We start from the raw sequence: 14,891 nt of genomic DNA on the forward strand, positions 1-14,891 counted from the left end.
CACATGGTCTTTATCAGCAGATGGATTTTGCTCAGTTGTCAGGGAAATTTGGGTGTTCAGACGTTCCATTATTCTTATGACCACGGTGTAAGTGGGAAGTTTGAACATCTGGACAAAACTCCACCTCTACTTGCTGATGAAGGTGTGTGATTCAATTCAATTTTATTTATATAGGACCAAATCACAACCGTAGCTGTCTCAGGATATGATGATATGGTCAAAAGGTTTGTAACAAGCGAGTGTGTGGACCTTTAGTTCAGATTGTTTTGTCAAAAAAAATACACGTTTAAATGTGACTGTCTTTGTCTACATTTTGCAGGGCTTTCATTGGTCCAGTTCATGTGATGCATATATAACACTGACAGATGATCACCTGATGGCAAATACCCAGCACATGTGAAACGTCTGATGTCTCCCAATACTGCCAAGACTAAGCCACCTGAATGCACCATTAAACAACACTGGCATCCCGAGGGCCGCAAAAGCACACACAAATTGTGTTCTCCATATTTAGTCAAATGTAGGCGGCCTTTCTCTGTATATAATACTTTTGCTCTTGAAATGCACACTTGACAGGACAGGATTTCCTTTAAATCAGTTCCATCAGGGATGTTGTTGAGCTGTTGACCAGTGGGGGTCAATACAGCTCACAGACTGCTTTATGTCCCTTTAAGGTTTAGCTTATTTCAACATTTTCACATTCAAAACTTTGTTGTGGGAAAAAAAATCCAGACTGGATCATGAAAGAGTCATGTGCAATAAAAGATCTTGAAAAAGCACGTATAAGAATTTATATGTAATAAAGCCCTTTGCTACACTAATATTCTAGACTAATATCCCACTATAGATGATAGGCTCTAAGGAGTATATGAGGTACAATATAATACACTATACACATCAATCAGCTTGTTTTTGGACCATTGTTAAGCTGTCACTGTCCCCTGGAACGGCTGTTGGAGCATCACTGGCCCACCAGGAGGCAGTCCTGGTTAGCAGGAGATGATGAGGGCGTTCAGAGACTGCTGACTCTGTGTTCGCTCCAAAGGTCCACCAGTCGACAGAATCTCACAGGCAGCCAGTTCATGATAGAGAGCGTTGAGCACCTCCAGAATGTGGGCTTTCCCTGCGCAAAAACAGAACAGATGTGACTGCTGAGGGACTCATGTTACAGACGACTCGACGATAGCTTAATTCAATTCCCGGCGCTGAGTAACTGTAAATTCTCATTATTGCATTTCACAGGGCTTGTATTGATTTTATTGGGTGTGTGAGCTCCACTAACCATGTTGAGGGTCGCTGCAAGACTCTAAAGTGCTGAGCAAGATTTTCCCGAGAGACCTCCGTGAGACGTTCTGAAACAAGAGAGAGAGCTATTCTCAGATGGCAATCAGGCAATTAACAGGCACTTTAACAGGCAATCTGAGTCCTGTAACCACAGAGGCTCCGACATATGTTCAACAAGTGAAATTAATTTGCTCTCAGATCTATGATCAATCTCCCACTGAGGGTTAGATCACAAAGGAAGAGACCAAAACCCACCGAGTTCTATGACGGGTAAGGAAGCTGTTTGCTGATTCAACAGGGCAAGTGGACTTTTAATTTCAAAGTATCAGGAAGTGAAGGTTCATATGGAGGGCTGCCCTTGAACAACAGTGAATACTTTCAGTTTGTTTTTCTGTCTGATGTCTAACCAGAGAAATTATTCCAGTGCAGTGTGGGTGGATTTCTCTCATTTGCCAACCCAGCAAAATCATTTTCACTACTCTGAGTTCCAGTAAAGACTTTTAGTTCACATGATGGTCTGACTGCTGTTTAGATTTTATACTGTGCTAAGAATCAAAACAACATGTTTGGGTCCAAAGATTGAAAAAGCATGTTGAATGTTAGCACAAAGCCTTGGTTTATAGTAGCTTTGACCTCCTCAGTCTCAGCAGCTGTGACTGACCAGGTCTCTGAGCTGCTGGAGGAGCTGCAGGATGTCCACGAGTTTCTCCTCCACCAGTGACAGACGAACCCTCTCTGTCTCCAGCATCTGCAGCTCCATCTGAAGCAGCTCCGTCTCCTCCGCCTTCTGCTGCAGCTCCTGCAGCAGAGAGTCCTTCATCTGGAAGACACAACACAAACCAGTGACCTCCATCTGCCTGGCACAAGCTCAGGTCTCTTATTGTGGTTCGGCTTACATTACTAAAAGAAAAAAAAATCACAATTTGTGGAAAGAACATTACTATCTTGTTATAAATTCATCTACTTTACAGAACAAAATTGAAGCCAAGTAGAAAAACATTCAGTCAAAGTCAATCAAACTGGGACACTGCTGACAGTTAAAATTCACATAAAAAAGCTAAATGTTTTCAATTATTTCATAGTTGTTGTTTTTTTTTTTTTTTTCATTTTAAATGTCTTTGCTCTTCTTTCTTGCTGGAACTTTCTCACCGCTGTATATTTTTTTTCCATATGTGAGCAGAACTTCCATTTCCTCTGTGTGAGACAGTAGTTCAACAGCGCATTCAGAATTTTAAAGTTCTTAAGTTCTCTCACACCAAGTGGCAGGTGTGTAGGATTAAAACCATAAATATAGTTTTGGTCTCTTCATGGGGTATGTTGAAAATAAGACACATGTAGAATACTGCCAACGTGAACATGTTACTAGAGCAGCTGGATATGTCCCTCTGAGAAATATAGCATTTTTACCCTGCAGGCCTGCTAAACATCTTCATACAATATAAATATACCCAGTGCAAATGCATGTCAAATGTTGAGGTTAGAGTGGGTTTTCAGCCCACATCTTGTAGGTCTGCCTGCCAAAAGTGTTGGAAATTCCTGCAGTGGACCTTTACATCACTGCATATTGAAGGACAAAGGTCTCACTCCACACATCCTGCACATAAACAAAGCCTCACAGTCAGGACTTTGTTTAGTTTTAGCTTTTCCTCTCTGAGTGCTGAGACGTTGTGGGAACACATTACGTCACGGCTCCCCTTCGGCCTGTCTTCCTGTGTTGTGAAAATACTACTCGACTGTAACAAGAGAGCTTTAATTTATGATATTCCTCAGTGTCATGTGGGACAAGGGGGGAGTGTTTCTGTGGTCAGCTCCGGTGAGAAACAGCTGCAAACACACCCACCCACACACACACACACACAGAGGGAGGCTCTGGTGCTGCTGCTGGTGGTTTGGTTAGGTGGAAGCTGCAGGATCACACCACTAGCTGTGGTTTTGACTTTGAAGCACTCCACTTTCATAACAACCTCTACCGGTCGTCTCTAATCTAGTCTAACAACATGCACACAGCCACAAAATGACTTCTGATGCGAAGCATGGCATAACACTGTCCAGGGAGAATAGTTTCATGTGGATGCAGCAGCCCACCCTGGTGTGATGGAGGTCAGTGGTGGTTTGTACCTGGTCCATGTCTATCTCTGCCTGGCTCTCCTTCAGCTCCAGCTGCTTATGCAACCTGGTCACCCTCTCCAGGAGCTCCACCACAGCGCTGCAGCTCTCCTCGCTCCTCGAGCTCCCGAAATTAGACATCAGCTTCTTGAACGCTTTGTCGTCACACCTGACGAACAACACGGAGATCAGAAAGTGTTTTACTGCACATTCAGTCTTTATTCAAATTCTTTATTTTAGCACACTAGTACAAACTCGAAGTAAGAGACTCTTAAACAGCAACACTTAGAGTAACACCATGCTTATCGATATTTCTTTTATGTTAACAATACATCAAATGGAGCCTCATAATACAGATGATGACATGGATGTGCAGTACCTTCCCCCACAGCAGGACAGCCGGGTCAGGATCCTCTTCACCTCGTCCACCTGCCTCTGCTGATATCCGGTCCACTTGTCCTCCTCCTCATCGGAGGCTGCCTGGCCCTCCACCGAGCGAAACAGCTGCTCCTCCACTACACACCACAACACACCACCATCATTAAAATAGTCACTGCTGTCATCAGCATAGAGGGTGGTAGCCATCGGTGTAGTTACTCTCTTCATCAACAGAAACTGTCAAGTGCCCTTTAGTAAAGGTAGCCCACTGTTTCCCCATCTGTAACAGTACATTAGCTCTCATTAGCCAACAGTAAAAATCACTTATATTCTTATTCTCCTCATCCTTGTGCAGTAAAGAGACGTTCGCACTTCATGAGGAACATAACTTACTCTTATCCGGGGTCGTCACAGCACGCCCTGTCGGAGAACAGCGGTCATGTTGGGAGTCTGAGCAACATCTCTGGGCCGGCCTGCTGCCAACACTCAGCTGCTGCTCCGCCCTGGTGCTCCTTGGGAGCTGTAGCTTCGACACCTCCGACCTGAAAGAGAGCAGTGTAGCTGTTTGACTGCATGTTCTCCGTAAATACACGACGCATCTTTGCTGCTGTGAACGTCTCTGCACATAAACTGACAATGACCCGGGCGCTAAAACTGCTCTTCAAATTTGCACAGATGAGAAGAGTTCAGTCCAAACCAATTGCCAACATCAAACAGAACATATAAAGTAACACAAGGCAATGTGTATTAAGCCACATCTACAACCGCCATGATAATTTTATAGAGGCCTGTGATGTTGTATGCCAAATCTGGGTGGAGTAATTGAAGCCAGACATTGCAACTTTAAGGCATTTTTACAGTAAAGTGGGTCAATGGCAGAATGGCGCTGTTGCCGTGCAGGAGTTCGCTTGCAAGATATGAGGTAAAAGTACACTGGCTGACACAGGATGTAACAAGATTTTAATAACAGTTTTCTAAGCTCTGACACATATCTTTCATCTGCACATGAAAAGATATGTTACACTTTTATTCTACAGTATGTCATGTCCCTGTGTGTCAAAGACACAATCAAACATTTGTTCCTGAAAAAAAGACTGAGGTTGCAGTTTGCTTGGATCAATCGTCCTGTAATGGTTTGAATTTTCTACGTTTCTCCTGCTGTCTGCTCTTTTGTGTTGGGGGAAATTCGATAGGGGGCCTTCGTAAATCACAGAATAAGTGCTTCCAGATGATGATGTCTTGCAGAAAAAAAGGGAAAATCTCGAAAAAGGTTTTCAGCAGCCTAACTCGCAGAGAAGAGAAAAAAAAAATCACTGAGCACTCATGCTTATATCCTGTTGGCACGAGGCAGACTATGCCGTAAGACAACATTATACTCTGCATCTGCATCTTAAGGATTCTTTGTGCAAAAACGAGGAGAAATGACTGACTTCGCTGAAGGTCAATAATTGCAGCATGATTTCAGGCAATGAATCAGAGAGTCGTGCTTAAGTTAGTGGGGCCATGGTGGAGGACAGCAGCAGCTGCAGGCAGACCAACATGAAACTGGTGCATGGACGTGAACACACACAGAACTTTGCTGGTTGCTGTGGAGACGCTCAGACTCTGGAATGATATGGTGGAGGGCTTTTTCAAATGCAGGCTTTGGTGTGACTAATTGCACTTTAATTGACAGTGGTTGGAGGAAGGCTGCGGCCTGTGTCCAGCGAATACTGTAGCAAGGCCGCAGCTTCTGGCTCGGGCCTCTGACATGCATAGAGGTTAAAAAATGCCTTTGTGTCTAGAGAGACAAAAAAGGACTCCAACAAGGACTACCCCCACCCCCCCAACCCTCCCGACTGCCACATGAAAACTAGTTCTAAAGTGCTTGAGATTTATACTGTTTAAGGAGGGTTTCCCATCGCATGGCTTGTGTCTGGTGATGGTGCTGTGCATGGGAATTCCAACTGGATGAAAACAGACACCTGAAAGCAGTCCAGACAGACGTCCTGGATAGTGGTCAGACTGTGGGATGCAACAGACATAGACAAAATATGATCAGTGTTTCATTAGACAGGCATCAGAGTGCTCGCCAATGGACCAAATGCAAAGGCAGCATGGGTGGGTTTGACCTGCCAAAATGTAAGTGTACGGCTTTTTACATGAGTGATGAAAATCAGCTTAAAGGGGCACTAATCAACAGTTTCACATCAACACTATCATGTGAAAGGTGTCGCTCATAGTGACAAACTCGCAGAGAATTATCACCTGATTTTGCAGTTCGACTCAGCTCTATCGGCTAATTGTTTTTGGCATCCAACTTTATTGTTTGGTTCAGTCTTACTGCTCTCATTAACCATGTTTCCAGCAGCAGGCGGCTGTCTTCAGTGAGAAAGCTCAGTTATTCCCACTGCACACTACCTGCAGATAGGTTAGCCTGTAGTTATTAGCAGTGATGCGGTTATATATTCGCCAGGTAGGCAGACACAATTTCAAGTGAATGCTCTTTCTTCTGCAAGCTTTTTTGCCTTTCTACATCATTCTTCTGGTTATAAAGCACATTTATAGAATAGATTAGTCACTATCATGAGCCACATTTCCAGCAGCAGAACAGCTATTTTCTACAAAAAAGCCCAGATAAACCAACTGTATGCTAACCATTCAGCAGCATACACTAAAAAGTTAGCAACTAGCATATGAAGACGGTCGAATGTCTGGCAGCTTCAGAGATGAACTGACATTAAACATTAGCATTAAGCAAAGCATTATAACTAATTTTGTGCTGTTTGCCTTTTGTGTAATTTAGAAGATAAAGAACACAGAAATAAACAAAACTACATTTTCCAAGGTCATAAATCAGCTGGAGAATCAAGGCGGAGTTTAGTGATACATAGCTCATAGTTTTCAAGGAAGTGCTCCACAAGTGGAGCAGATAGAAAATCAATTGATCATTTCCTGAACTGCCTGCGTACCACTTTCCTCTCATTTATCAAGCTCCTGTATCAAAGACGCCTCTTGGCTTATCCGTAGCTAAAGTTCAGTGGACACTTGCAATGATCTTTGACTTTCAGAAACACAAAATTCTGAAAAAAATACTTATTAAAGGAATTTCAAGAATTGTATTACATTCTCTGTTCTTTGTACTGCATGTCACAATATATTGCACTACTCCCCTAAACAAAAGAGCTGTCATATCATTCTCAGATTAATATATCACAGACTGGACATTCAAGCTCTTGGCAGAGAAAGTGCACCAGCGTTCATTAATATACAGTATATTGAAGCATTTTGTAGCCTATGTAGGCCTAATTATTACTACATCCCTCAAGGCAGACGCAGGAGTAAGATCAACATGAAGAGCTCTATTGTGTGATGTCAGGGCATTTCTAATTAATAAGATCCTGCATTCTGCCCTATTAGCACAAGTCTAGAGCCGTTCTTCTGGCCTGTGGGGGGTAGTCCAGCTGTTTGTTGTTAGAGCCAGGACACCCAGAGTCCTCCCTATGTTTATCACAGTGCAGCACTGAAGTGAACTTTCCATCAACACCCCCCCCATCACTGCTCCCCCCTCCTCCACTCCCTGTAGAGCAGTTTCCTCTTTCAGGTGTCATCGCTCAATGACAGTCTCCTTTCTCTGCAGAGGTTAAAAATGGGGGCGCGCTGTAAACCTGTGCTTGAACTTGAAGTTCAGTGCATGTTGGTGCCCTGCGGCATGACGGACACGGGTGAGGGGGTCATGTTTACATAGCTGACGGTTATTAATCAAGTCCTCTTGGATCACACCCACACAATGACTGGGTGTCTGGGATACACATAAAGCAGCTTCAGAGATGTGATTATTGTTTAGCACTCACTGAGGACTTCATCCAAACACCAATGGCTGTAACATTTACTGAGGCCAGTTAAGCTCTCCTCAGCAAGCAAAGTGCAAAGAAACCCCCAAAGTCAAACAAACAAGACGATTAAAAGTAGAGGGAAATACAGTTTGAGAAGTCCAACATGGGTGGGTGGCATAAGTTTATAAGATATTTGTGTGTTGTATTCCTGCTGATGTCAGCATACCTCGAAAACCAGAGAGAGGGAGAGCAGGGCAGCGGTTCAATGTGAAAATGAGCCCACTTGGCAGTGTGTGTTTTTGAAGGCCGTTCAAGAGCAACAGCGAGGCAGCGGCAGCAGAATGCCACAGGTCCCACACATCCCTCGAGTGTGTCCTTTCCACATTATTTAAAGGGGAGGAATGCCGTGGCAGCACCTGCTCCACACAATGCAGCAGCTCTTGTGCAGAGGCAGATAAATGGTCTGCCGGACCCTCCTCTCCCCTCCGCTCGCAGGCGCCATGCAGAGAGCATGAAAAGGCTGGGAGATTATGCCTCCCCCGGGGCCTGCCTCCAGAGGGCCAGGGGTTAGAGGCATACAGGGAAGAAGTCTGCAGGCGTGCCGATAAAATGAAAAGTAAGTTTTAAACTTGCACACTCAGGACACACGTGCTGGGGTATGTTCTCTAGAAATCTATATAAACAGAGACACCTGGAATCAAGAGGACGGAAATGGATGAAAGACGACCAAAATTCATTTTAATGAGTGATTTTGTGTCTCCACTCCACAGCTTTTCTTTGGAGCACAAGCAGAAGATGGAAAGCTGAATGAAGCCAGTCCTCTCTTGTGAGCCTTGCAAAACAAGTCTGTCATTTCATGAACAAACAGCTGAGTGTTTGCTTCTTCCTCCAGATGGTAGACCTTCCTCCCCCTCATTTCTTTTTGTCCCTCTCACCGAGCTTCCTATTGTCTAATCCCTCTGGCCCACAGAGCGCTATAGGCTACAGTGACTGATTTAGACTGCCTTTACCCACTGGAGTAAAGAACTGAACTGAAAGTGGCACTTTCATACAATCCCAGTATACGAAGACTTTCCAGTGCTAATCAGCTCCTGCTGAAGGTGCTGCTCCCATCTGAGCCTCAGCCTCTGCTCTGTTCTAGGGTACAATCCAAAGAAATCAGACATGTTATGGAACAACACCCACGTATCTTGAATTTCATAGCCATGGCTGCATTTTAGAAACTGACTTCCGCTGGGATGTTGATGGAAAGTTGAAAGAGGTTTTTAAGATGAGAAATTGTACATCAACAAATTCACTCTAAAAAAAGAAATCAAATCAACACCTATAACCACAACCTGTCAGTTTTACTCTTCATTTCATGAACTGACAAAGCAAACAAGATATGAAGTGTATGAAGTATGAATTAGTGAGTTTTAGAGGTGCTGATAGACAGGTTTTGTCTGGCTTCTTTCCCTTTCTTCTTGTCCAGTCATATGCTAAGCTAAGCTAACCAGTGGCTGGCTGTAGCTTCATATTTATCAAACAGACACAATTTCTTCATCTAACTCTTGGCAATGAAGCAAATAAATGTATTTCCCAAAATGTCCAACTGCTCCTTTAAAAGTTCAGTATAGTATCATATGTTCAGGGGTGCACTGATGCCAGGTATAGCGGGATGGGGCTCATACCAGGTGCTTTATTAGCATAAGGATGTATAAGCATTGTCCATCATCATCTTTATTACCAATGTGCTTAAGTGGAAGCCACAGGACTGAGGCAGTGCCAGCTCTCAGCCACCCCTCAGCCCTGTAACTCTGTATCTCTGGGATCCAGCAACATCTAGCTAATCTCATTACTTGTCACAGCAGTTTAGAAGTAAGCCGTAGGGATAATGTTACGGCCGATCATTTCAACAGACCCCTTGACACACTACTGCATCTTTAAACCCGCCACATACGATCCAAGACACTAAGACAGCGTGTTGAAAGAGGAATAACTTCATTTTGAAGTAACTCAGTCACATAGTTAATAAGGAAGATGTAAGGAAGACAAAAAAAAAAGCATTGTATCTTAAAACACCTCAACTGGCACCTTTCTCTCTAACCGTGTCCTTGGATGAGACGTGACCGAGAAGCATCGAGGCTTTCAGTGGGAATATTCATGGAGCTTGGTTGCTAAGATCCATAGGACGGGGGTGCCTATGCGGTATTGTTCATTCGGGAGCGGAGTGAAAGAAGTGAGCGGAGATTGATGAGAACGGTCAGTCTGTTGAGGTTCTCACTCAATGGAGCTTTCTCTCGACAAGTCAGAGCCTTTGTGGTGTTGAATTATTTGCCATTAGGGTATCAATGGAAGGGCAGTGAAAAGACTTTGGAACGCAGTCTGCATAGATTAGTGGAGGGCTGAAGGAAGGGTATTGTGGTTGCAAAATGTGTTATTTAGAATCAGCGAAAAAGCAGGTAGCAGTGAGAACTTCAATCATATGAGTCTGGATGTGTGTGATTGGGTCTTACAGTTCATAATAACAGCATTAGGAGGATGTTACAACCATTTAGAGACATCTGCTACCTAAGAAAGCCAGACCTGCAGACACTGATTATATGGTTGGAGCAGAGACAACAGACACAGAGATAAACATTAAACCGATGGCTTTGTACTTGAGAAGTCCAATTACACCCTTACTTCCACCTAAATGAATAGTTGCCAACAGTAGCGAAGCACAGGCAAGACCGACCTGCCACACACGAAGCCTGTTAAATAAACTAAAACACAACAAGGCTGAAAATTGGAAGAGTAAACCACATCAAGCCTTCACAAGGAGCATGGCAGAGTTTTCCAGGCATGAAGCCAGAAGTAAACAACGTCGTTTTATTCTTGGAGGAATTATAATTCATTATGGTTCATTCTAGCCACAAAAGCCTCTCTAATGCAATAAGCTGCCAAAACGAGCCCCTGTTTCTCATGACACGATGAGCAGCCCGACACTTGTTTTGCTCAGGGTGTGACAGCTGATTGGGCCTAATGAAGAGGTAAAAAGGTCTTTGTCCAGCCTATAAACTCTCAGAGTGACCTTTGGGCAGTATTTCTTCTGATGCTCAGTATGATCAGTATAATGCCGACATGAAAACGCAGGAAAATCTGAAGGAACATCTTAATTTCGATAGAAGTACAATTAAGAGGAATCAATATCAAAATGTCAATCGCAAAAATTGTGTTACAACTGTAGCAGCTGTAGAAACTCTGCGGTCATGATTGTAAAGCCACCTGAAAATTCTGACCTGCTGTCTGTTCACTTACTGTGTGGAAAGTGTATTTTATATAGATCCCAGGAAGAAAAAGAGGACATGACCTCGCTGATCCCAATGACCTTCCAGTTAATGTCTCAGTAAGCTTCACCCAAACAGTGTTTGGAGTTAGTGTTCAACATTAAATAAATAATCCTGAATATACAATCATGAGTATATTGTGGAAAACATCTAAATAATACTTTGTGAAATTATTTAATAAATGACTAAAGCTCATTTTTATAAAATATTATGTCATCCCTCTAATTTTGATAATAACAGAGCTTTAAGGGACTTTTATACTGGAGTTTTATTACAAAAAGCACTTTTTCAAAAGTCTGCTTTACTTTTATAATAGCATTGTTTCCTAATAACAATATTTAATCTAGACATTGAGTTGAACACCATCTCTAAATGGGAGAAATGAACAAATAAGAACTGATCATTACCAAAACCAAATGTAGCATAACTGGTCGTAGGAATGGTCTTGCTAACACCACTGCGCTCAGCTTCTCTATAGGTGGAATATCAGCTGGGTAGGTCACTAAAACCAAACCACTGGGAGCTAAATTATCTAATCATCATATACAGTAGATGTTTTTTTTAGTTATTGCTGTTTTGGAAGTCTTCAGTTTTGGTGCTGTGTGTTTGTTTAGTTTAGTTTCGTGTTCATTATAGGCTACTGCTAGGCCTATTTTATGATCTTTATATCTGGCTTATATGACATTTTCATGTCTAATTGACAGTGTGTAATTTTAAATTGTTGTTTTTTTTTTATTCTTGTGTGTGTGGATTCCAGGAAGACTTAAGACTGTGTGAATGCTAACAGGGACCCAAATAACGAATAAAAAAAATGTTGTCTCGTTACACTGCTGCTTCAGCGTTAACATGATGGTGTTTTTTTACCTGTAGTAGAGGAGTTCTGATTCCAGCTGGAGGATGTGTCTCTGCAAAGCCGGCACATGACTGGCCTTGGTCTCCAGTTCCTTCACCTTACCCAGGCCGCTGAGCAGCGCCTGCCTGGCCTCCTCCACCTTCCTCCTCATGCCCACCTGCTCCCTCTTCAGGGCTTGGTTGCAGTCCTCCAGAGCAGCCACAGTCTCTTTAGTGCTCCACAGTTCCTGCTCCAGTCTCTGATTGCACAGCATGGCTTCCTCGACCTGTAGGTCTCTGGAGCTCCGCAGCAGCTCTATCTCGTGGATTATGTTCTGCAGGCTCTTCAGGTTGCTGTAGGTGCTGCCTTTCAGGCTGGCGCTGCTCATACTTTTCTGGGCAGCTTGTTTCTGGTGGGCTACAAAGCAGCCTTCCTCTGGTTTATGTTTGGAGTGGCTTTTCCATAGTCCTACCTGAACAGAAGTGCAACAGGTGAGTAACAGATGCCATATCAAGAGATTCCCTAAACCAATACTGAATCTGCATAGTCACACTTCAGTACCTGGGATATGTGTCTCCTTCTATTAAGGATTTCGTCATAAGGAAGTCAATAAGCTATCAAATCAGCAGTTATAAGTCATTATTCTGGGATATTCTATTTCTCACTTTTTTAACAGACTATTAATTCTGCAGTTACATGTTAATCATATCATCAATAAAGGGCTGCACCATCACTGTCTAATAAAGTGTGCCTTATTAAGAGTTTATAAGTTGTAACTACTGTTTTGTTAACGGTTAATAAATCATGACTTATAGATTTGTTATAAGAGTAACATTTGGGTTGTCCAGGTTGTGAAAAATGTCTGCTGTTGGTTAGTTTTTAATATTTGAAGAAATCATTAATAAAAAATAGGCTAAAAGTTTCTTGCTTTTTAATAAGCCATCAAGTCCTTAGTTATGAAAGTTAGCGAGTTGTTGATAAGGTAATGGGTTTTTCACTGTCTAACAAACAATCTACAATAGATTAGTTATAAGCCAAGGGTTGCCAGGTTGTGGAAAATCCCTGTACCTGGTATTTACCTTCTCCCAGGATGACGGATGCTTTGTCTTTTTAGTTAGCTCTTTAGTTCGACACCCATCCAATGGCATGTTTGACCACTTACCATCTTTAAAAAGGCAGATAATTAACATTTACAACGGCACGCCTGATGGATAAACATAAAAACCTTTCATTACAGACTTTTTAACATGTACAATCACAGAAGACTAACTTGCTGCTGGCTTGTTAAGACAGTGAGAAACCTGTGTAAGCAACCAATTCAGAATTTACAAAGAGTTTATAACTTGTAAGTAATGGCTTTATTAATGGTTATAAATGATCCACCAATGCTTTATAGATCAGTTATAAGCCATTAATAACAAATTTTGAGTGTTGGTGGAAGAGTTGTCTTAGGATGCTTTTAAAAATCTGCCTTTCAAACAGCCCCTGTTCCCTGACACAAGGTGCTTTCATTTATCATCCTGCAACACAGGGTTGTATAAGGAAATGTTAGTTGTAGTGCCTTTATACAACTCACAAAACAAAATTTATATAAACTGGACAAATAAATTAGAAGTCGTAAAAGTCAACTATCTTCATGGCGGAGGACAGGGGATTAATTGAGGAATCCAGGTCAAGGACTGCTGTTGCGCCTTATGACATTATATTGTTTTTTTTCGGGCTTGTATGATCCACCTGACAGATATTATTATTATTTAATTCTAAAATATACGGACAGGATCATATTCAAAACTCCAGCAGGCCTCTGTGAGGTTCGCCCTCTCAGCAGTCACACTCTCACCTGCAGGGCCAAACAGCGGGCATCGCTGCTCTGAAGTGCGGCTCGCATGTCTTCAATCAGCTCCCTCAAACTCGCATTCTCGTCCTCCAGTTTGGATATTCGGTCCTCTGCCTCCTCCAGCGCCACAATCTCCTCATAGCACTCCTTGGTGCAGGACCCGAGCCTACAGCCGGAGGCGTGTCGCCCCTCCGAGGAGGGACAGGAGCCGCCGCTCACACCCACAGACAGCAGCTTCTCTCGCCGCCTCAGAGGGCTCCTCAGGCGGATCTGAGTTTCTATATGCTCGCTGTCCTTCCCGACCAGCAGCCGGCCGTTCTCATACTGACACCCCGCCTTGGTGCTGAAGTACCCGCACAGTTTGGCGTGGAAGTGCCGGAAGGTGAGCTCGCTGGGTAAATGTTCTGAAACTCCGGCGCACTCTGTGTCCTCCGAGTCTTTGCTCAGTCCCAGGACTTCACACAGTATGTTAAAGTCTTCCACGGGGATTTTGCCTCCACCTTGATAGTCCATATGATGGAAAATCTCCTGCAGGTATTGATCCAGTCCGGTAGCCAAAACTATGATCTCGTTCTCCACGCCCCGGTCCAGTCCGTAGTGGTAAGCCAGTGTGCTGACGATCCATTGTGTCCTGCGCGCTGGTCGGCTGTACGGATCAATGGAGTCTATCGCGTCCATCATTCCTACTGAGCACCATCATATTTCCTCAAACTGAACACGGTGACTTTGTCTCTTCTAACTTCGCCCTGTGTGCGCGCGCGTGTGTGTGTGCGTGTGTGTGTGTTTCGTGCTCATCCTCTCTGCAGAGACTCTGTGCAGACTGGCGGAGCTGAATCGAGGCGTGTGTTAAGATTTGAATTTAGCACTGCCCCCCAAATCCGAAACCAGGGGTCCCAACCAGGAGTCAGTCACATCCACGCACTATATCGGTCCCATGCCGGCCGCCTGAGTGTAATTGCCACCAGGTGTGTAAACTTGTCATTCAGCTGGGTTAGACCTTGTTAAGATGTAAGATGCCCCAGAGACTAACAGGCCCTGGAGCTGAGGGAGACTGTGTTTTTTTTCAGCTGGAGAATTTTTACAGCACGTTTTTTTACGCAGGGGTAAAACACAAGCGTGCACAGGACTTTTTGCACAATTTACACATCAGCTTTGTTCCTAATGGGCTTAACTGTATTCTGCATTATATATCCTAATAGATCGTTTTTTAGCCTATGAGTCTTCATTTTATTTAAATAGTATCCTTTAAATAGCAACCTCCCCAAATGGTGTTTTTTCTGATCTCACCCATGCTACAGGGTACCTTACTGCACATTGCGCTCTTTCAGTCC

General features: G+C 43.4%; 1 protein-coding gene across 1 annotated transcript; it reads right to left on the reverse strand.

Annotated features, from left to right (window-relative positions):
- Positions 1 to 329: 329 nt before the first annotated feature.
- On the reverse strand, positions 330 to 14,241 carry efcc1 (EF-hand and coiled-coil domain containing 1). Its single transcript, XM_041961091.1, has 8 exons — positions 13,564 to 14,241; positions 11,756 to 12,195; positions 4,162 to 4,310; positions 3,770 to 3,905; positions 3,403 to 3,559; positions 1,946 to 2,104; positions 1,283 to 1,352; positions 330 to 1,123 (listed from the first exon to the last, which is right to left on the reverse strand). Exons 1-8 carry the CDS (start codon positions 14,239 to 14,241, stop codon positions 990 to 992), a joined length of 1,923 nt encoding a protein of 640 aa, XP_041817025.1. The 3' UTR covers positions 330 to 989.
- Between the last annotated feature and the right edge of the window lie 650 nt (positions 14,242 to 14,891).

Source organism: Chelmon rostratus, chromosome 2, assembly GCF_017976325.1.
Source record: "Chelmon rostratus isolate fCheRos1 chromosome 2, fCheRos1.pri, whole genome shotgun sequence".
In the NCBI taxonomy this organism is placed as follows: Eukaryota; Metazoa; Chordata; class Actinopteri; order Chaetodontiformes; family Chaetodontidae; genus Chelmon; species Chelmon rostratus.